Source organism: Anser brachyrhynchus, assembly GCF_964034855.1.
Source record: "Anser brachyrhynchus genome assembly, chromosome: 3".
NCBI classification, from domain to species: Eukaryota; Metazoa; Chordata; class Aves; order Anseriformes; family Anatidae; genus Anser; species Anser brachyrhynchus.
Window position 1 is genome coordinate 52,077,186 of NC_137696.1, and position 23,955 is coordinate 52,101,140.

General features: G+C 39.2%; 1 protein-coding gene and 1 long non-coding RNA gene across 7 annotated transcripts in view; one reads left to right on the plus strand and one right to left on the minus strand.

Annotated features, from left to right (window-relative positions):
* LOC308191883 overlaps window positions 1–20,066 on the plus strand; it is a 352,338-nt gene extending 332,272 nt beyond the window's left edge. The window contains exons 14-15 of the long non-coding RNA XR_013948336.1: window positions 1–8,822; window positions 10,344–20,066. This is a non-coding gene — a long non-coding RNA (uncharacterized lncRNA). The remainder of the gene's footprint in view (window positions 8,823–10,343) is intronic.
* The window catches only part of LOC308191879 (uncharacterized protein), a 109,347-nt gene continuing 85,483 nt past the window's right edge, over window positions 92–23,955 (minus strand). For 2 of the 6 annotated variants that reach the window (XR_013948328.1, XR_013948332.1), the window contains one exon: window positions 92–22,874. Coding sequence is in view for 1 of the 6 variants with exons in the window: in XM_080584800.1 (XP_080440926.1) it covers window positions 11,933–11,956; window positions 12,764–12,834 (95 nt within the window). In the remaining 5 variants the exon portion in view is untranslated. The remainder of the gene's footprint in view (window positions 22,875–23,955) is intronic. The other 4 variants (XR_013948329.1, XR_013948330.1, XR_013948331.1 and 1 more) reach the window with 4 other exon arrangements.

Here is a 23,955-nt window from a genome sequence, read left to right on the forward strand (position 1 = left end):
AAGCTAATGTGACTCATTCCGGAGAAGCTCAAAATACTCCTATTTAAAAGTCAGATGCAGACTTACTACAGTGGTGCATTCCAGAAGTAAGTTAAGCTTTACCTACCTCAATGTGGCATTTTATGTACATTGTGTTTAACACATTGTTCCTTCACTTTTTTCCCCTCATATTTTGAAATAAGTTCAAAAAAAAAAAAAAAAGCATAGTCTTTTCCCATTCTCCTTTAACATTTCCACACATTACCTTTCCTTTATCCCTTGTACACTAGCTTTTATATGCTCTTGAATTCTCTAATGATGAATTCATCAGGCAAAGTTAGGTTTCATTAAAGAATAAGAGAAAAAAAACTCTGAGAGGTCTTTTCCACTTGCAAGGCAAGCCTGCCTGAGATCAGGAGTAAGCTGATGCCAGAGTGTCTGCCTGAGCCTGCAGTCACCGCAGGGGTGTGAAGCAAAGTATTTCGGATTGTGATGAGGCAGTCTAACAGGGTTATCTGGCCAGAGAATTGAGCTCCAGTTGGCTATGGAGTTCACAAAACTTCATTTATGATATGGGAGACTCAAGAATTGTTCACATAACAAGATCAGTGTCTGAGCTGCAATTTCTTCGCTCTTTTGTGGAGGCTCAGAGAAAGGTAAAATGTTATTACAGAAAGTAAGTGCATTTTTGCAGCAGCTGATGTAAGACAGAAGTCCCATCTGGGCACAGACTGAGGGAGGGTCACTGTATGGTTAGGTTCCTCTAGGATGGAGTTGTAAACTACAATTAGACTATCTGTGTGCTTCAATAGCTACATTTGGCTATGTAGATATTACAGATAGTAGCAGAAATGTGAAACAGGATATCTTTTTTTTTTTTTTTTCCCCCCCTCTGCTTTGCCTGTGTGCTCTTAATGAGGAATTTGCTTGCTGGTGGAGTTACAATCACCTTCCTGATTCCAGCCTTCCTGAATCCCCAAAATGCCGATTACCTCTCTGGGAACATTTGTAACTACAGATCTACAATTCCTAGTTTCTGTTGGGAGCAGAAATGCAAGTGTCAAAATGTAAGAGAAAGCTCACTCTAGGGCTGTTTCTGAGCTCAAGGAAGGTGTAAAACTCACACATTTCAATAAGCTGTGAAGGAAAACAACCTATTTGCAAAATGACCAGAAACAGGGAAATGTGAAATTGACAAGATGTGCTGACTTAATGATATTTCCAGCCCTTTCTTGCTGTCAAAATATTTTGATTGTTCAGTGCAGCATTAGAATGTCATCAGGGAATTTGAAACCAATATCAAATATCTTTGGTTTATTCACTGGTTCTCTGGAAGTGCTGTTGATCTATAGGATTGCTTTATGGGAAGAAATCAGGAAAAAAAAAAGTGTCAATTCCCTTTTTGATGTGTTAACTCTAAATGATGTTAGTCAACATTGCATGTAATGCCATGTAATTTTGTAGAAGCCTGCTAAAAATGCCCTCTGAAACTTCAACCCTGAGTAACACAATAATGAAAAAACAAGTGTCCTCTCTATTTTCTTCATATTCTCTTAAATACAGGGGAATCTTCCTGCCTGTTGTGAAGTAGCTGTCTTTTTTTTTTTTTTTTTTTGCAAATATGGAATATTACAGACACCAGTATATTACAGTATATTTTCAGTTCACTTTTTTCAGTTCACTTTCTTTCTCTCTCTAAGTGGAGACTTCAACAAAGTTTGTCAAAAATAGATACCTATTAGGGTCCTAAATAAAAGGCTTAACTTTGCATCAATGTTAATCCAGCAACTTCTATTAATGTCCGTTAAACTAAGAGTATTCATCACTTAATTCATCATTTACTAATTTGGGTCAGTCTTATTTAGGAATACAGATCTACTCATGTATCCATTTCTTTATCTGAAGCACTGTTTAGAATTCTTGTTTCTGGTTGCTGGAGGTTTTTGTTTGTTTGTTTGTTTGTTTTTTCTTCAGAAGTGAATAAACTGCAAACTGAAGGAAAAATAAAAAAGCTTTTTCTAATTATGAAGGGGAAAACAAGAAGATGATGAGTACAGTGAACTTGATTAAAGGAACGGTAGAAAACCAGAAAGGTTGCAAGGTTTGTGAGTATAAGGGAAGGAAAGGATTAAAATAGGCAATGAGAACTCATGACCTCAGAACCTGTGGGGCCCTTATCAGTGTTCAGTCCTCTGGGGAGCAGAGATGCTCCCTGTGTAGGAAGAGCTCTCACTGTTCTGCTGAAGGTGCTCAGCCTTGTGCAGGACAGGTACCTCAGACTACTTCTGTGGCTAGAGATCCACAGAGAACATAGCAGGTACTAAATATGAGGAACTGGAAAAATAAAATTGGACTAATATGTGGTAAACAGCCTATAAAGAGAGGTGGGAACAACTCAGAGTTGAATTTACATGGGAATTAAAAAAAAAAAAAAAAAGTTTGATTGGAAGAAACTAATAATACCGTATAAATACATAAAGATTACTAATGCTAGGAAATGAATTATTTGGCCTCTGTTACACAACAACAACATAGAAAGCAATGAGCATATAAAAAGGGAAAATCAGATTTAAATTTTAGAAAGGTGCTAATGGTGGAAAAGGACAAATGGACTAGGAAGCATTTTGCCCAAAGTAGTATGAGGCATCATTTCTGGACCCCTGGGTTCTGCCTAAGACAGCCATGGGTGGCCAGGGGCTAGAGATCTGGGTCAGCTACCAGGACACATGCTCCACGTGTCAGCACAGGCTCCATGTGTCAGCACAGGCTTTGCCACCTCATTCTTTGAAAGAAACTCACAGCTATGTTGCATATCTGGAATAGAGAGAAATTCTCAAGATACATGCCTTAGTTCCTCAAAATAACAGAGACTTTGTTCAGTGAAATTCAAAAATCTTCCAAACTTCTTCTGTTGGGAAGTCAAACAATTGCATAGCTAAGTCCTCTGAGGGGGAGATGGGGTAGGAGCAACTCCGGGCAAACTTACAGCAGCTCTTGACGTCCTGTGCAGTGTCAACAGGAAACTCATTTGCCATGAATTACGAGAAGCAGAACTGGAAGAAGAGCAAGGTGTTTTTCAAAATCATGCACTGACCAGAGAGGACCATAAGCAAACATGCTTCCCAACCATTGATTAGTAAGTGCTCAGTGAATGTCAGGATCAGTTTTTCTGTGAATATATTTTCACATTTAAGAGTAAATTCAGATTTAATGGCTTTGTTTGCAAGCCATTTGTGTCTAAATTTCACAATCATTTGAGTGCTTGAGGTCTTCTGTTACTGTGTAAGGCAAAAGTCAAGCTGAAATGCACAAACATTTACTGAGATAATACTTCATGTAGTGCAAAATTTCCTATTTAGATTTTGTGCTGGTTTGAATTACATAAATCATCCAGAAACAAAGAGGTTGACCTATGTAGCAAAGCAACAGAGCGTGAACTGCAGATGGGTAATCAGTGAAACAAACAGTTTGCAAGTGATGTGTAGGCCAAGAGCAAATTTGCTGATGGTATTCCTGTGTAATCTCAAACTTTTTAATCTGAGATTTTCCTAGTCTGGGTGAGGACAGATTTCCAGTGAAGGGAATGAATGCACGTTTGGAAATACTTTTAGTGATTTATCTGTTAGCTCATGTCTGAAAGCATACAGGGTGACGTTCTACTGAAATATCCTACTAGATTGCAATAGTTGTCTACATCTTTGGAGATATTCAAAACTTCACTGAGAAAGGTCCTGGGAAACCTGCTCTAGCTGATCTGTTTGATCTGTAGTGGACTAGATGACCTTCAACATCAGCACTGTTACCTGTTCTTCAGTTCCTCCCTTTGTTGCCATGCTTAACTTTATTGTGTCAGATCCTTTGCTGATGAAAATCTGCACATCTTTGCTTCTGTGCAACAAAGGCAAGTCAGATCATGGACTGTATCTGCTGGGCCATTGCTAGCAGTCAGACATTTGGTCATCCCACTTTACTCAGTGCTTGTCAGGCTGTACCTGGAATACAGTGTCCAGTTCTGGTCACCACAGTTCAAAAAAGAAGTGCACAGACTGGAATTGGCCACAAATAAGATCAAATTGGGGAAAGTCTGAAGGAGTTATAGCCTTTCAGCCTGGGGAAGAGAAGGCTCAGGGGGTATCTCATCACAGTTTTCCAGTACTTATAGGATGGCTACAAACAGGATGGGGGCTCTCTCTTCACAAGTAGCTACATGGACAAGACAAGGGGCAGCAGGTACCAGTTGCACTGGGAAAGGTTTCAATGTGTTATGTGAAAGATATATTCTCATTTTTTGCAGAGAGAACAATCAATCACTGGAACATCCTCCCTATGGATGTGGTAGAATCCCCATCCCTGGAAGTTTTCAATATACTTGTGGATAGAGTGCTCGATAATCTCATCTAGGCACCCTTTTGCATGAAAAGGTTCGACCAGGTGATCTTTTGAAGATCCTTCCAACCTGCACTGTTTTATGTTTCTATGATCTCTAATCAAATCTGGTAGAGCTACTGCAATGTTAAACCAGAGAAGAATTGTTGGCCTGAATGGAAACCCCTGAAAATAAAGTCTGTGGAGTCTGATCCAGCATTGCCCATGATTTCGCATAGTCCCCTCTGTGAACCTAACACTGGATGTGCTGCCAGTTTAAACTGATGATGCTCCCATATTGCACAGGTGCAACACTAATGACCAAGCACGGATGATAATGGTGGACTTGCCACTACAATGTCACATTCTCCTGCTGGGCAGAGGAGGGCAATGGAAGATTTAGCTGACTCTTTTTAGAGTAACTCTAGCTAGTGCCCAAACAAGACTGGATTCTATCTATAGCACACATTCAGTTGAAATACACTTTACTTCAGGACATACAAACCTAGCCATCAATCTAGTCTTTCTAGTCATTTTTTACAGGCACAAGCTGAGTTCTTGTTATTTTAATTGTTGTTATTGCAGAAATCTCCTAAGTCATTTTGCCATTTGCCCACTTAAAAAAAGCCATAACCAGAGAGGGGAAATCAAACAAAATGACACATTAATCATGGCCACTCTTGTACATTTTTAAATTGTGTTGCTATGTCATGCTTAACAAAGCATGCTGTAAGCTAATAAAGGAATACAAAAGAGCTACTTGAGTTAGTAGATCCTTAAAAAAAAAAAAAAAAGGCAAGATTTTTAAAGCGGAGAAAGAAAAAGAATTAGCTTTTTAATATCCTGCTTGCATTATGCTACGTGCATCTATCAAAAGAAGAGAGAGGCAACTTAAATCTCGGCAAGTAGAAGCAAAGTCATAGATGTCCTACTGTGATTTTAATTCAGTGTATAAATATCTAAGAGAGAGAAAAGAGAGCTTAGAGGTAATTTAGAGGTACCAAGCTATTGGTACTGTATTCAATGGTTAGCATTGTAGGAAATGATTAGAAGGTAAACCAAAGGAAAGTCAATAAAGAGGGGCAAAAATATTTTGTTTTACCAAATGGTGATATCTACATTCATGGTCTAAGTGCTATTCCAGATCTGTTTACAAAAGTACAGCTGTTGGGACTGGAATACCAGACATGATTAAATGCTGTGCCAGATCACTGTTTAATCCACTGTTTCATACTCACCAGACTAAAGGTTTAATGAGCTGAATATGTAGAAGAGTGGGAATGGTAGCCTAAATGGTCAGGTAAGTAAGGTCAGGTAAGTAAGGTACTACTTTTCTCTTCCTTCCCAAGCAGAATTTCTCTGGCTAAAAGTTGCATCATCTCAGTGTGCTATTAAATAGACTACATTCCTGACTTTCTGTTTCAAGCAACCCAGTTTTAAATCCTGTGAAAATAATATTACTGGAAAAGCACCATTATAGTCAATATCTCTTCTAGTACAAAGCCTAGATCCAAGCTCCAGGGATCTCAAACAGTTGCTCCTATCAGACATCTCTTGGAGACTGAATTCTAATTCATCTGCTGCCGTGGATTCTGGGTCATCACTATTCAACTTCTGCTTGCAAAGAGCCTTTAAGATACCATGAGTGAGATATGTTGTATAAAACCAAAGCCTGCTTTTCTCTACTAAGATATAATGGGATTTGTAAGGTGAAAAGAGGTATATAATTTTGCTCTGCCGCCAGTATAGACAGCTTGGTGAAAAATCAGGACTGAGAATATAGTCAGGTTATACTAAGATTTCCCTATATTTCCCCAGAGCAGGACATTTATATCAGAAAGATCTTTATAGAAGAGAAAAAAAAAGGAAAAAAAAAAAAAAAAAGCCTGTAAGGTGAAAGCTTTGATCTCAGGTGGGGGCGTGTGTGCTGTTAATGACATTTACATTGTTCACAATAATAACTATGAGCACTCTGCACTCTACAGAAGGGAGCACTTTTCTGTAGTTATTTAAAGGATTGCTATCTTCTACCATTTGTTTTAATTGCAGTCTACAAAATCACAAGCCATTTTGGGCATATTAATGGACATTTATCTGAGCAAGGACCTTAGAAGGTGAGATTATCTGAAAACAAGTAAGAGAGAGAAAAGAAACAATAGAGACTTTGTTTTTTTGTTCTATTTTAATTTTTAACTTTGAAAGAAGGCAAAAATCTTTCAACATGTTTGAAGGGGGTACCCACACTAGAGAAGCCACAACACAGGAGAAAAATAAAGTGCTAAGAACTAGTTGCGTTTCAATGGCAGGAACAGAAGAGAGCCACAATGATGAAAAATTATACTGCCAGCTTTTTCAGAGCATTCTCCAATTTCTAAACCAGGAAATTATGGGAAGATTAATAGTACCTTCCAAGCTGATCTTCAGGAAAACTCACAGCAGTTCAGCAGTGAACTATTCTTAGCTCACAGCTTGGTTATACGTGACTGTTAAGCAGGGCACAATGTGGTAATAGTCTCTCTCTAGTTCCCAGTGATCGGCTCCAGTCTGGTCAAATGCATATTATGTCAGTTTAGAGAGATCCTCCGAGAGGCGGAAATTCTGAGTGAGCACAGAAACCAAGCTGCCTTGACACAGCCTCAATATGCATTGCTGTGCTCCATCTCAAGGGTCTTCTATCAGAAGGTACAGGAAACAGTTGCTTCATACTCTTGTTTCATTGATCCTGCCAAAACAGACTTGCCTGTTTCTTACCTGTAAATTGTTGTTAGTATGATTTCAAACTCCTGAAATGGAATCACCTGTTTAAGCTCAAAGCAGTGTTTTTGTTTGTATGTAACTATTCATAATCATATCCAGTTTGTTCTGTACATGCACATATGGCAGTGCCCATTAAGAAGTCATTATCTCCCCATTCTTGCTACACAGTGATGATAGAAATAATACAGCAATTCCCTGCACTATGAGCAATAGGTAGTTGAAGGTTACTGTATAAATATTGACTTTTTAAAAAGGATCACTGTGTGCGTTTGCACATGCATACATGTGATAATAACCACACAGCTTCCCCTACAAGTCAGACAAAAAAAAAAAAAAGTGCAAGAGGGTCATGCTTCTGCTCAGAGTTCCAGTTCCAGTGACCTGAGATGACTATGCTTATGGCATAAAAATTGCCTCTCTGAGAGAAAAGAGAGTGACAATTAGCAAGGTCCTAGACCTAAATTTTTGAAAATTTCCAAGGATGAGTCAGATTCATTCTATTGAACAGTGTCGTTTGGTCACTGCCTACAAACAGATCCACAGTATGCATCCAGTAATTAGAGTTTCTTCCTAAGTGCCAACTGCAGTTATAGTACTACAACTGTAACATGGCTGTAGGGATGGAGCACCTTTAATTCAAAACACACAAATTGTTTAGAGACAGCCGTGTGTAAAAGGAGCCTTAAGTCTTAACTAACTAACTTGGAAAGTTTCAAGCAGATTATGGCAATGAAAATGCAATGAATGACAAATGCTTAGGGCCAATCTCTCTGCTGTTATTTTAAGGAGAACTCTCCAAAGAGTTCATTCAAGGACCTACTGCAAAATTTATGGCACAATTGAAAAAAATGCCCCTAAAACAGCAACAAAAAGCAGACCCCCAAATAGCTTTGGGAAGGCTCAGAACCAGAAAAGGAAGTAAAAAATCTTTTTAACAAGTAGTTTGTTGTGGAACATCTGCACTATACCCTTTTGAGTGACCTTTTTGTGAGACTGATTGGAAAAAGGCAGTTTGAGATAAATGGGAAATATTTGTCCAGGGGAATGAAGGAAGAAGAAAAGCAAATGCTGATGGATTTGTCTTTGGAAAAAAAAAAAAAAAAGATTTCAAGGTGACTTAGAGAAACAGTTCAAAATGATAAAGGACTTGGTTAAAGCTGAAGAAGATAAACAATGTACACCAATGAGGAGTTCAAAACATGGCTTTACAATGGTGCTTGAATGAATTTTGTGTTATTTGGGCTTCAGCTAGGGAAACACGCTTCTCGACAGCAGGAGTGCTTATCAGTAATTAATTTCTAGGTTTAAAGGTGTGACCTACCTAGAAAATCTTTGCTGGTTTTTGATGAAAAAAGTTGTCGTTTGGAACACAGATGAAGGAACAAAGGTTTTTATTTATTTATTTAAATTATGGCCTTGAACAGAGAAATTAAACGCAGTAAGTAGAAAGATTCTGCACAGATGTGAATGGATCTTGTATGTGTCTGTGCTGACTTAGGAATGGGCAAACTGGCTTGGATTAAATAGAAAAAAAAAACTCTCTTTGATAATGTTCATGGGGAAACTAAAAAGGTATTTAAGAGCCTGGAATATTTTTCACTTTGGCACAATTTTGTGCTTTTGTATTCCAGTTATCACAATTCCTTCAGTAGTGAAAACTCTTGTTACCTGATAATAGTCTTGAAGAAATTTTGGACAGAGCAAGGAAGACCCAAAACCTGGTAAGCTAATTTTTTCATTGTGAAACTTCAAATGTTTAGAAAGTGGTAAAATTAAACATTGTTATAGTAGCCTCTGGCATCATTACAGGGACTTGGAAGATTGATATCCTCAGGACATTCTACAGTCCTCCTTAAACTTACCCTCCAGATATGCCTGTGGGCTGAGTGGGGAGAGTATAAGATTACCTGTATTACAAAGTATAGCAACATAACAGAAGCAAGTTCAGAAAGACAAATGGTTGGTAGTGCGACCTCTGAACAGCACACATTTTCAGAGGTGGGAGGTGGGGGAAGGATTATTTTGCAGTAGCTCTTGTCTAATCTCATGAACAGAATGCTGATCAGCAGCCTTTGATGGCCTCCTGGAGCACGTCTTCTGATTTTGTTTCCTCTGCAGGGGATTCAGGTTGTGCACAGCAGGACAGTTCTGTGACATGAAGCAAAACATACTAAGTGGGGGTGGTCTGAAAATTCAATTCAGAAGTGCATCTTGCTCCAAACTAAAACTTTACAATAGACACCCCAGAAGTCACTCAGGACTGCAGCTGAGAAGAGGGTCCAGTATATATTTCTAGGATCATTAACTGGAACTTCTGCCTAGAGCTGAGGAGCATGATGTCATCATTCAGCCTGATTTGGGTGACCTGGGATGTAGGAGGGAATGGATCCATGTGTGTGACATCTTAGTGGAGCAGGACAAAGCACAGTTTGACGTGGACCCCCACTCCCTTAATTAATTCAGTCTGTAGTGATTATAAAAGTACAAAGTACAGCAAAGTATAGAGGAAACGGGAAATTATCTGTTGTGCAGACTTCTGCACATTGAAACATTAACCATTAAAATAAAATAACTAAATATATCACTTTTATACAGAAAGTAATTATAGCTAGGTTTTACACTGTTTTTCTGTGCTATTGAAGTTGTCAGAAGTTATTGAAGTGCTCCACAAGAGCACTTGCTATGTCTAGCATAACAGTGGATTGAGGATGGAGGACTGCTAACTGCATTGAGATGAACTCTGAGAAGCAGCTCAACAAACTGGATTTTAAGCTCAACAAATGGATTTTAAGCTGTTATCCTTGAGCTGAAAATAAGAAGAAAATTGAATCAAAATCTCACCATTTATTTCACTGTGGATGCACGTGATTTTGCACAAGGAAATGTGGTTGTTACCTGCAGCTTGACTCCTCTTCCCACAGCAAAGCTCTTGATCTTCTTAAGCCTCATAGAGAGTTGGACTAAGTGACTAGCCCATAGCTGAAAATCCTTGTTTCTAGCTCTCAGCATATAATGGGGACTGACTCTCCCAAGATTTTCTGTTTTAGTCCTACTTCCCAAGGCTTCCTGTTCAGTGGTGACTTTGATCATCTGAGTCATGGATGCTGACAGAACTCTTTTCCAATTAGAAGTTCTTAAAATTCAACATTTTTGTAGTTGCTTATTTGTAATGTAAATAAACTTTATTGTTGTTCAGATTCTCTCTCTGTAAGACACTTAGAAATGTATGCTTTTCATTGCAGATGGAATCATTCTTTCTCCCCCATTTCAAAATTCCCTATGGACAGACCAGATGGTCAAGCTTCTATGGCTCTTCCTGACTTTGAAGACAGTCACCATCCTTGACTGCTGACCTTTTGAGGTGAGTAGTAAGGCAGGATTATGTCTCAGCAGTGATTTTTGTTTGTTTTTCTCATACCAACAACACACTAATAATTAATGACTGCTCCACAGTTAGAAAGGGCATACCTGCTGTACCCAATGAATTTGATCCCATTGAACTCTCCCTTCATCTATTTATTCCTTATCGTAGATTCTGTGGAGTCAGATGGACCCCTTTCTGGTCAATTGCCAGGGGTTCCCCATTTGTTTTCTATTGATGACTCATTATCAGATTTGCTCAGTCTATGAGTAAAGGGATTATTTTTCTAAATGGGAATTCAGCCTGGGCTCTGAAAGTCAAGCTGTGTTCCCTTCTGCTTCTCACATTATCACCACTAATAAAGAATCTGCAGCAGGGGACTCAGTTGACGACTTTGTCAATGATGCATGAAGCAGGCTAGAATCTAGTTGCTCTTCCACATCTGCAGGAGAGCTACAGTATGAACTGAAGGATGTTTTTTTTTGTCACTAAAACAAGCAGATGGGACAGGGTGACTCAACAGAAGCTGAGATATTGAAGCTATTTAAAATACCTTTATGGTGAGGTTTGGTTTCTAAATGCTCACCGCCTCATCTTGACTGTTCTCTTGTTCTACGTATCAAAAGGCATCTCCAACAGTTTTTCACTCCTATTTTTCCCCCACTTTGTAGTTGCTGTGAATGTAATTTAGGACTTCTAGGTTCTTCTCATTCCTCAGTCTGCATACCAATGATTGCTCTTCTCTCAAGTTTTCCAGAACTTCAGCAAAGATGTCTCCTTAAACCTAAAAATATGGCCACTTCCACTGGTCCCTGATGCTTTCTGAGACTTGCTGGGAGAGATTTTTAATTTTAATTTTACCAAACTAAAAAAAAAAAAAAAAAAAGAGAGAGAGAGAAAGAGATACATTGTCCAATTGATCAATTTCTTACTTAAATTTGATATCTTTTTTTGCTTGGTGAAGTGGAAGATAAACTATTTGTTACATGAAAAAAGGTCAAAACCTCAGCTGTCAGAAATAATCGATTCTGCAGCTACTGTGACTAACACCATCTTGAGGAACAGTGGTAAAATATTTTGGGAACCCAGAAGTTCTTGTGAACAGACAGAAGATTTTTAGGTTTTGGGTTCTAAATTACCACTCAGATGGGAAAAGAATGGGAAGCTATCTGATGATTAATGTGAAAGTACTTGCTGGTTTTCATCTTACTCTTAATAAAAAAGCATATATCACCAAAAAGAAAACTGCAAACCAACCAACCCTGCATCACAATTGGTAGTGACTGCCATATAAGGAGATGGCATATAGGAGAGGAAAAACCCAACAAATTAGATAGTAAAATATCATCTTAATTTTATTAATATTGACAGTGAAATGTGTGAGTATTGTAGTGATTTTTTTTGTCTGTTTGTTTGTTTGTTTCATTTTTTGGTCATGCATTTTGGAAAGGTTTGACTTATCCTGGTCTTTTAATCCCATGATCCATGCAACTTCTGCAGAGAAAGCAAATAACAAAAATTATTGAGATAGAGGAAGTGTCATCAAGGGAACATTTACAATTTCTGCATTCTAGAATATGTGGAAAAATACAGTCCTAAAGATTGGCTCTTTTCTGACTTGGCCTTATCCAGAATGACATATTATTCTCAGAGGAGTCATCTCTGTTCTCCCATTGCTTTCCATCTTTCCATTCTATGAAGAGATCTCTTACTGCCTTTTCCTTTATAGCCTCAGATCTTTAACTCTGCACATCCAGAGACAATCAAAATTGTTATTCTCTATTTGTTTTAAACTTAACACCATCTGATGAAAATCTAGAGAAGTTAATTGGCTTTTCATAGAGGCTCCTGATGGGCGCTGTAGAAGAGTATGTTCTTTGAGAGCTGTATACCTCCACGGTCAAAAGGGAGCAAGATTTGATCATTGGCATCACACAAATTCAAAGGGGAAAAAAATGAATAAAGAAAAATGTAGGGTAACAAATTGAAGAGTTGAGAAGAATAAAGTGAAAATAATTCAGAGTGGGTCTTTGTTCCTATTGTCAGAGGGATGGATCTGAACTCTTCTGGAAGGCCAATGAGGGCAAATGTTCAAGTCATGGAATGGCACAATGTGGCTCTGGCTACTTTCAAGAGAAAGAGCTTTTTCTGTACTGGGAGTTGGTGGAAAGAAGGCATGTAGGGTTTATACGTGCAAAAGGATAGATAAGATTATCTCTTTCCTTTAAGCACAGAACATTCTAGGAGCATTAGGAAGAAGTTGACTTCCACTGGGATCAGTAGGGCAGAAAGAAAAATTACCATGTTTATTTCTGGGCGCTCCCTCCAAGGCTTTGCAGGTGACAGATCCAGTGAAAGCATCCATCTCCACTCTGTGCTCAGTAAGCAGAAAATGAAACAGAAGAGTCAGTGTGACACTGAGTGATTTCAAGCCACTTGTAAAGGCACACATTCAACCTGAGGCCTTCAGCTCAGGGGTCCTCACAACAATAGGGGCAGTTTTTAATAAAACTGCAGCCACGAGAATCCAAAGGGATCTTGAACAAGACAAACAACAAACTCGAAGCTTTCTAAAATGCATGCTGCTCATCAAGGTACAAAAGTTCCCCCAAAGCACTTTGTCAGGATTTGAAGTTACTATAGGTATTCTTGACTGCTCTTACCCACCTTCAAACCACCTCAGCTCAAGAAATGCCTTCCAAAATCAGACTGCAGCAACAGATTACAAATGTTTCTCCTCTTTTTTTTTGTCTTGGGATATCTGGATTAACTGGACAATCCTTTCCCTGTGTCTGGGCTCCCTCTAACACTTTGCTTAAGACTGGACAAGGGAGAGTGACTTACATGAGCTTTACATAGCTTTGCATGATCCTGTTTCTTGGTGAAGGAGCAGTTAATTTTGTATACAACGTGAAAGAGCTGCAAAGGGAGACACTGACAGCGGCTGAATGAGGGAGTCAGATCCTCCAGTTGGCATAAAAGTGGCAGACTCGGAAAGCTGCTGTAAGCAGTCCATCCAGAGGCTGGGTCTTGTGTCTCTCAGGCGAAGGTTGTAAACTTCATCTGGTGGGATGATTTCTCTACTGTCTTTTACTCAGAAGAGAATAAGTTTGAAAGAAAAAAAATTCAGTCTGTTTTGAAAAAGGGAATTCTTGTTTTCCAGCCTGCTCTAATTTTCAACTTTTCTTTGAGTGTATGTGTGAGGATATGCATTCTCCTGTAATAGAGATTAATAGCAAGTGATATCTCTGAAGAGGGGAATTTGATGGATTTTGCAGGAAATCAGAGAAAACAAGACAGAAAACAAGACTATACAAGTGATTGCTTCCTGAGGGTGACCTCACATATTTGATCTTCCTAAGCAGTAGCTAGGTATGTATATCACAAACTAGTGAAGTATAAAGTAAATAGAGAGCATAACTTAGTTGATGTTTGTTGTGGTTTAAGCCGGTCAGCAGCTAAACATTACACAGCCGTTCACTCACCCTCCCCCCTCCCTCTCTGGGATGGGGGAGAGAAACAGGAAAGTGAAGCTGGTGAGTTGAGATAAAGACAGTTTATTAAGACAGGAAAATAATAATAATAATGATAATAGTACTACTACTAATAATGTGTACGAAACAAGTGATGCACAATGCAATTGCTCACCGGCCGCTGACCAATGCCCAGCCTATCCCCAAGCAACTGGCCCCCCACCCCGGCCAGCCACCCCTATATATTGTTTAGCATGACGTCAGATGGTATGGAATACCCCTTTGGCCAGTTTGGGTCAGCTGTCCTGGGTCTGTCCCCTCCCAGCTCCTGCTGCACCCCCAGCCTACCCGCTGGCAGGACAGAGCGAGAAGCTGAAAAGTCCTTGGCCTGGTGTAAGCACTGCTCTGCAACAATTAAAACATCAGCATGTTATCAGCGCTCTTCTCATCCTAATCCAAAACATAGCACCCTACCAGCTACTAGGAGGAAAATTAACTCTGTCCTAACTGAAACCAGGACAGTGTTGCACTACCAATGTATTCTGTAGTTTCTCTCTCCTGAATCCCTCCAAATATGTGTGTAAAGGGAACCAGGAATGCAATATACTTTGATATCATGGTCTATCTAATAAGCAGGCAAAACCTTCAATAAATCTTAAGGTATGCAAATGTACTGATGAGAGACTTGGTCCTTTGTGCATCCATTCCTCAGGAAACACTGCCAGTGGGCTCTTCTGAAGGATAAAGCCTCATGGCTGAGATACTAAAAAGTGACATTGTCCAAAAAATCTTGTCATCTTTTGGACATTATTTCTCAAGCAAAGACACGGTGAGAAGGTAGAGCAGGACAGTACCAACTGTGTGCAGCTTCTTGTAGTATATCTATTGCCTTTTTGAAGAAACTCATTTTGCTCATCTAAACCATGAGCCTTTTAGTAAATCTTTTAAGGAGGGGTTCTTCCCTTACAAATTTAGGAAAAGCTGACTGTCCGGTCTAAGCATATCATCACAGCTTCCTCTGTGACCAGTAGAGAGAGACAAGCACCTTTAGAAATCAATTTATCCTTTCTCTCTGGTAGAAATTTCTAAAGTAGGTGGGGTGCAATATCCACACTGTTGCTTCTCTGTCCCAATTGCCAGTAGGGGGAACATAGAAGGAGAATTTGGCGGGGCAGGATATTAGGCAGTCGTGTGAAAAAAGAATGGAAAATTCTCTCTTAATATGCAGACCTTGTTGTATTTCATTTAGAAATTAAGAGGTTTTACTTGCTCTGTGGTCTCTGCTGACTGTTTCTAACTATGCACGTTTTGTTTTTGTTTGTTTGTTTGTTTTTGTTTGTTTGTTTGTTAAATGTTGTAGGAAATGCGTGGTTTGGAACAAATTAACCTTTGAAAGAGTTAAGTTAATCAGGGAGGGAATATAATCAGAAAATGCAGGCCTTGTATCATACACAACAGTCATATAATTACATCCTTAGTACAGAAGGGTAAACTGTAGGTCTGTGGCTTAATTTGTTGACAGGTGCGTGTAAGAGTGTGTACATGTGTGTAGGGAGGGATATGCAGGTAATGGAAAGGTTTAGACTAGATTATAGGACAGTGACTTACCTGAAATAAAGACTCCTGTAAATTGTCTCATTATGCTCTAATCTAGAATGTACCTCAAGGTTATCAGTGCCTTTAGCATCCCCTCGGGTCGTGCAGAGAGTGTTCTGTGCCCTGAGGAGTTGTGGGGTCTTGTCTTAGTTTGCTTCAAAATTGGTCCATCTTTCAGGGAGTTCATGTACTAGCAAGATTTGAGGAAGACAACTCAAATAGATATAATGTACAGTCTTTTTGTTTAAAAAGTGTTTGTTTGTTTGTTTGTTTGTTTTCCAGCAAGTTACTGCCAAAGTTGTGATTTCTAGTGTGACTATCAATTAAGCCCCAAACACTGGTATTTAAGTTTAATGCTTAAATTCCTAAACACCCTAGAAATACATCTGCTTTTCAGTGAGGTTGAGCTAAAGTTACTATGAGAATGTAGATGTGTTCTTTTGTTTTGTTTTGTTTTCCTTTTTTTACTCTCCTCACTATTACATTATACCAATTAATTCTTTTGTATACCTAAGCCCAGTGGGTCAAATTTTCAGCCTGAAGCTACTTAGTGTAGCTCCCTTAGACACTAGCAGAGTGGTGTTATTTTACATTACAGAGGATGTCACCTGCTATGAAAATGCGAGGACTGCCATCTCAAAGCATTTAATAATGCCTAGCAACATGCCATAACAGCATATAAGCTGAAATGAAGAAAACAGCAGATCAGATCAACACCACAGGGGGAAGTAAATGTGGTGCAGTGTCATTGGTTTACCTAAATTGGAATTTGGGATGGCCTATGGCAATAATATATCTTTTACCACGTGGCTATCTTGTCTTGGTATGATCATTAACAAATGATTAAGTGATCAATAGTTCCTTATGTAAGTAAAGATGACTGGTGTAATTTGTGGCTTTTAATTTCAAGTGTTAGTGTATATTGCATTAACATCTATGTGCTATCTGTTCCTTTCAGCACAGCTCCAATTTCAAGTTCCAAGTATAAGAGAATGCAATTTAATATAATTGTGGTCATTTTAATTTCTTCAATAAAAGCAATCATTGCCTATAGCTGGTTTCAGAGTGTTGTGAGCAACTTGCAACTGTTACTAAATATCTGTTGAAAGGAGTCTCTCAAAACTTGCAAATGTCATTGGAGAGGTTTTTGTTTTTTTGTTTTGTTTTCTTTTTTTTTTTAATTATCATATTTAGTTTTAAGGTGGAAAAGCACAGACTGTACAGAACACCTGGCAGTAAAATGAGAGGGATTGTTTAGCAGAAATCTCAGGTGAGTGCAAAAAAATAGTCTCTGTTACTGAATCAGCTAAAACTGAGCATGTGCTTTAAGAGCTTGATCTTTATGATATTGAATTTAATGGCAAAACTCTCACTCACTTGAGTAGAAGCAGCAAAATCCAAGATGAAATTGCCCTCTGGATTGATCTGGAAGAACTGTTTCCTTCTAGTTGTTAACTAAGTTATTCTTAATGACAAGAATAATGCTTTGAGCAAAAGACTGGTAATCAGGAGTCCTGTATTCTGTTCCAGTGAACAGAAAGGCACATGGTCAAGTTTAAGGGCATATCTAATTGCCTTGCTGAACAGAGCTGCATTCTGTAGTTAAAATTTGTATTCTGGGCCCTGTCTCTGGGCCTTTGGTATGATCAGCTAGGACACTGCCCACCCACGTCACATACACTGTTTCCATTGGTGTCAGTTGTGCGTCATCTCGGCAACTCGTTACAAGGCCAAAGTCTTTGCAAATATCTTCATCCTTAAAACATGGATAATAACGCCAGGATGATCTGGTGCAGGTGGTGTGAAATTAGATCATTTCATATGGCCTGGGATGTCTGGAGATGAAGTGATACATATATGCAAGGTTTCGTTGTAACATTGACATGTCATTTCCATATGTGAAGGTCTTCTGGCTTGCTAGGATTCCAGTACTCGTCTTGGATGTTGTTATTGAATTTCCATTGATCTGTTTGATCAAGTGCTAAGAACTTTCTATATGAGTCCCAAGTTTCTTCTTCTCAAGGTGGAGGACAGCTGGAGATTGTTCCAGTGTGATGTTTTACCAGCAGCGATTTCGCAAAGTGTTTAGCAGTCTCTGTCTAAAACTGAGGAGTAAGGATACAAGGAGAGGATGATGATTAGTAGAGGAATATTTATGCACCTTAAAGTAAAATGAAAAGCTGGAGCAATTTGTAGACCTCTTGAATTTGCCAAGGTGTTGTAGCCTTGTTCACATTGCTTTTGCTTCCTCAGAGTTTGAAACGTGGTTTCAGTCAACTAGTTTCTTCCAAAGAGAAATAATAGTTCCTACTCTGAAGGAATGCCTTAATTCTGCACACTTTGCTGTTGAAATATAGCACAACTTATAAGCTTCCTCAAAACAGCAGAAGTCCTGATTTATTCCACCCTGATTCTGATCTCAACCTTTTTGGAAGTTTGCAGGCATGTAATTCAAGGTAAACAGAGCTCTAGACTCTTTTATTTTTAGCTTGGTTTTCTTGCATAAGGTGCTGGACTATGCTTGAAGTGCTCTGTCCGTTCCTTCTACCTAAACACAGTGCTCCTCTTGTATGTTTTCTCCTTTGTCCATCATGGTTCTTGCATGGTCCTTGAATGAGAGCTGGTCGTAGAGGGGAATCCTTGGGTAGTTGCTGTACTGACTTCCCACTAAGATGTCCAGACAGTTTTCGCTGACTGTGATTCTGACCTTACATTGTAATAATGAAGCAGAGACCCAAATCATAAAGGAAAGTTATAGCATGAGTCTACAACTGGAGCCTGAGGTATCTCTTCTGTTACAATCCTTCAGCTTCAGCAAGGCTCATATATCACCCCAAGGGTTTAACATGGGGCACCAGAATTTGAAAATATTGCCAAAAATCAATTTATGAAAAGTGAGTCTATAATGTGGAACGGTACCTTAGTTTTAGATTCAGCAATGAGCTTGGAGAGCAGCCACAAGTCTGGAATGACCCTGATTTTGAAAGCAAGCAGATTCATATCTGGATCCAAACTCTGGGGCCTGCATGCATCATGACATTACACCTGCCTGATTGACCACTGGAACAGGAACTGACGAAGTTAATAAACTCCCTTATTTATTATTTATTTTTTGGTACTATTACCACATTTAATTTCTTTTCACTGTTTGCATTTACAACACATTTGAAAGTCTGGCATTCTACGAGAGTATAATAAGAGTTGTAATTAGAACATGCTGGAAGCATCCAAGCCAAAGTAAACAGTTACTTTTTTTTTTTTTTTGAAAGCAGAATCTTGTCAAGTTCAGCAGAGAAATTTTCTTCATTATTGTTTATTACAACAGTTATAAAAACGAGCTAGCAAAAAAAAAAAAAGAAAGAAAAAAAAAACTTGTGGCTTCCTTTCTAAAACTGATTTAGCAGGTTGAGAGAGATCAAACTTGAAGGGATTCTATTAACTTAACCCTCCCCCATTGGAAAATATCACTTCACATATGTCTAAAGTGCAAACAAAAACATTAAAATGAGATGATTGCAAATTAGGCTCTGTTCATGTAAAAGAAACTGCCTGATTGTGATTCACATCTCCATGGCTCTTCTGGCAGAAATGGGGCCTTGGGCAGTAACAGCTGTACTGCTTGAGTGTTCACATCCCGGAGCAGTGGGATACAATCAGCCATGGGAAACAGGTGGGCGAGTTATACCTGACAAAGGTGCTAGTCTAATAGATGGAGAACTTCTCAGAATGTTGAATCATGTTGCAAAGTGCTAACACCTAACAAGAAAGCTTATGGCCCTGCACTTCTGCAAACATTAATACAGGCTGTTGTTAGCCAAGGGAGATACTTTGTGAGGCTCATTACTTTAATTGGCCCCTGTCATCTAGTTAAAAGAGAGAGAAGAAACACTCCTGACAAAAAAAAAAAAAAAAAAAAAAAAAGGCTCTTGGAAAATGGTATCTTGTTGCTGTGGCTCTTCAGCGCGCTGGCTGGCTGGCATGCTCTCAGGTGGGGTGTGTGCATCCATCACAGCCTCATGCTCCCCTGGCAAATGGCAGTGGCAGGCAACAATACCCTGGCACAAGTATTTGACTAAAGCACTGCAGTTATAACCAGCTAGGATCTGTGTATACCACAGCGTCTATCGCACAGGCTGGAGTGCTGCCAGCCTGAACGCTACAGGCCTTGTCACTACAGGCAGCCAAGGGTTGTTCTCCTGAGCAAGAGCCCTGCCCGCACGTGTGGAGCAGCGGGGTTGAGCAAGGCAGTGCCTGGAGTCGGCCGATGAGCAGGGAATTTTTCCAATTCTCCCTGTTGGTTCCTCACTCTGTATCTAGCTCTTTTCTTCTTGGGGATTTCAAACTTCCAAGGCTAAGGGGCTCACAAAGCTGATAATTTCTAAAATCGCTGTAAGCACAGTTAGGTGGGAATTAAATTTCAGCAGGGACCATTCCTGGAGACTGGTGTGTAAGCGGGAATAAGTCATGGACTTCTACTTCCTTATCTGTGAAGTGGAGCTAATATTTTCTTAGGGCAATGCCTGTTGTGATGCAAATCTGTATGTCAGGAGACCCTTGTAGGAGGGAAAGGCACTGTGCAGGTGATTACTGGTGTCAGATCTCCAGGATTCTAGCTGTGACACTGGCGCCAGCTGGAGCACATAGCAGTGCTGGTCTGTGCTGGTCTAGGTTATTCCTTTCTAAACCCAGATAACAGAAGTTCAGTTGCACCATTAAGATTCATACATATCTATTCCTGCAGGTGTGTTGGTTTCTCATTCACAGCCCTGGCTGCTGCAGGATTTTACTGAAATTTCCTTCTGTTGCAGAGTCTAACTTGAGTCTATTAAGACAAAGTTTGTATTCTGCTTTCTAGACCATTTAAAACCTGTGGCAAAATTAATGATATTGTTTTGGTTAATTGTCCTCATCCAGGAAACATTGGCAGCTCCCCTGGGTCACTGCAGCAATTTCTTTTATGCTGTAAAACACTTTCTTCCCTAAAGTGAAAACGCGTAGGCTGTCATTATATGACTCTCCAGTTCCATACTGATAGAGCCTACCTGTGCATTCTTTTTTAAAAGCTGGTAAGAAACTGTCACACTTATGGAAACAGTTTCAGAAACTTATTCCTATATTTTTTTCACTGTTGTTTTTGATGTGATGTTACAAGATTGATAACAACATTTTTTTCTTTGTGAATCATGCCCCCAGACTGTGCTGGTTAGCCTCCCCTTTTCCACTGAAGAAGTCAGCCAAGCTAAGTCTTTATTTTTGATTCATGCAGGTTCTAAGGTCAGTTCTGGTGGGTATGATTTGCTAATGAATTCATGCTCCATTTCTCAGCTGGCTGGTTCTGCAAGTAGGCCCGAACAAACACACTGACATTTGAATTTAAAGGGACATTCAGAGTCTTAGTCAAGAAATGAGACTAGATTTAGAAGTCTGTACAGTGCAAATGAAATATGAAGTAGAATAAATAAATATACCAATATTAAGAACATTTATACATATGTGTATATACATGCACATAAATATTTTTTATATATTACAAATTTTATAAAATTTCATATGTCACAATCACTCTGAGCACTCCTATGTACTCCAAAGAAACAAGAAAACTGAAGCACAAGGAAGACAAGGGAGAAGCATCACGTGGCCAGTGGCATTTCCAGTGCCTTCATTACCAATGCCATGGTAAGTGCTGCTGCAGAGGAAAGACAGAGAGACATGGGGCCAGTATTTCATGCTATTCCCTAGGCATACACAGAGGGTGGGATGGAGCATGAGCAGAACTGAGTACGCTGCCCCCCCTGAATGCACCAGCCACACAGGCTGGGTTGTAGCCAAGTGAAATCTAGTCTGGCTAGACTTTTCTACTCTTGAGATAGGGAAAGACCAGAATTTGAATCCTTCGTTGCAGTTCATCCTTTATTTCAGCACAACTGTGCCTGAAAATGAGAAGGGTTTGGAGAGGGCTCTGCCAGTCCTCTGTTTTTTACATGTTTTGTCTGAGCATCAGAAAAATCAGAGAAAGATTTTCTTTGGTTTAGAAAAGGTCAGTTCAACAGATGGGGCAAGGGCTAGGGGCTAAGGCACCACCAGGGACTTGAACATTGGATTCTTTTCCCAGTTTTGTCTTATAATTCCTGTGTGAATTTACTCAAGTTATTTCATATACCTATGTCACCATCCACCCCCCTGTGAAAGGCAAGAGGCAATACCATTTCTTTTTTTTTTTTTACCCCTATTCAGGAAAAAAGCTGTCTCTCATTATTTACTTTGGCAATTGGGTTGCCGTCCTTAGATAAATTTTGGTTCTCCACAGGGGTAATTAAAAATGATTCATGAACTAGTAACTTTTCAAAGAGTAGCAGCATTGTGTGATCCTCAATATGGAAAAGGCTCTGAGAGGTGGAAGGAAACTAGGGAACTCTATGGGGAAACTCCAAACTTCCCCTCAGCATCCTGAGTCGTTATAACCAGTAGATGATTTCAGAATTCATCTAGCTTTACCAACAGTATTGGCTCCCCCAAAATGCAAAATACAACTTTATTTTAATGGTGACAAGGTAGTGTCTCACTGGAGAGTTGGCTTCGGTTCACTCCTTGATCAGAGGACATTCAAAAGTACATTTGCCACCACTAAGGAAGGCATCCCAAATACCATGTACAAGTGAGAGGTACTCTCCATCTCTCATGTTTCTATTGTGAGAAAGAGAAATCAAGAATATTTACTGGGACTGAAAGAGTGATAGGGTGAAAGGCAGAGAAAAAGGAATGTAACACTATATTTGAGAAACGGGACATGAGTAGAAGGGGAGAACAAACCTCATTACCCTATAGGATGCTTGTGTATTTTGCATTAAATGCAAAGTGAATATATGCTGCTGTCATCACCTCCACTGTTACATAATTCACCCTTTTCCTTTTACTAGGCCTTCAAAGGAAAGAAAGATAGAGCCCTGAATGGTTTTTGAGGAAGAAAACTACTGGCTTCTGCTTTAGGAACATGCTCCAACTGGCCAGTCCCTCTTTCCTACTGGTGCATAGTGCCATGACAAGGGAGGATCCCGTTTTATTTAGACTAAAGCTTCTAGTGCCCCAAGCAGAGATAGGCTGTAAGAATCTGGCACTAAAATGTAGATATTGTTGTCTCTAAATTCTAGCCACCAAGGTTAACTATAAACTCTTAATCCATACCATTGGATTAGAGACAAAAATCAGTGTTGTCTGGAAAATCTCCGATATAAAACTACCTTGGTAGTTTACCACATCCCACTTTAGTTATTTACCTTATATGTGAACACTGGACCAAACTGAATTTCCTGGAACAACTGGTAATTCATTTTCTTTGCAATAATCTGCATATAAATAGACATGCAAAATCTTAATTTCAGTTTCTCTAAAATCACAGTTTTCAGTATAGATGCATTAATGAGTTTCAGCAGAGCGTGTGATAAGCTCCAGAAATGTGAAGTCCTTTAGAGTGTCACATTTCTGCTATCACTCAACAGCTAATTCTATTTTTAATGATCTTGCCAAGATGTTCAAACTACATTAATTGTGTCAGATGTGTTGATCAGTATTTAAACTGTTTTCTCTCTGTCAAAAAGGTTGTCATTTTAGCTGCCCAAGTGTAAAATTGCAGAGTAGCTTGTGTGTGGTAGTAAGACACTAATCTTATCTGGCCATTCAATATAGATTCAGATTTCTGTGCCTGAGATTAGTATAATGACACACTCTTGCCTGGATTATGAAGGACTACTGCACCAAAGGAAAAAAAAAAAAAAAAAAAAAACATGTATGGGGAGAGATTAATGTCAAAACTTCTTTTCATTTAGTGGATAATGTCTTGAGGAGAGGGGTCTTAGGTTCAGATTAAGGATAATTGCAATTAATTGAATGTAATTTAGAGAGCAAAGTCTTTTAGGAATGACCGTCAGTTAATGAGTAATCCAATACGTCTGGCAGAGGGGCTGTTCACTGCAGAACAATTAATTTGATATTTCAGTGTCATTTATCTCTGCTTCCTCAAAGCAAAGTGAATGCAGAACCTCAATGACACCCAATGTCAGGAAACAAGAAAGTGCAGGGATTTTTTGATGATTTTACCTTGCTCTGATTGGCTTCTTGAGGCAATTACTCTCAAGGTTTTATTTGCATACCTGCTGGCATTTAACCACAAGACCAAACCTCTTACAAGTAGTGTTCAAACAAGCTTGTTGCCAAAATGAAGAGGTACTTTTAAGCATAGAAATTGTGTATGCATTAATTATTCTGTTTAGCCAGTGCTCATTAACAATAGCCTGGGTGAAATTATCCCCAATACAGCTGCATTCAAGGTAAAGAGAGAAAACCTACTGAAGTTAAAACTGATTTTCTTCTCTTTATGTTGGATCAGCTTTTACTCAGATTCTCTCACTGATCCAGCTTTCTCTGTGG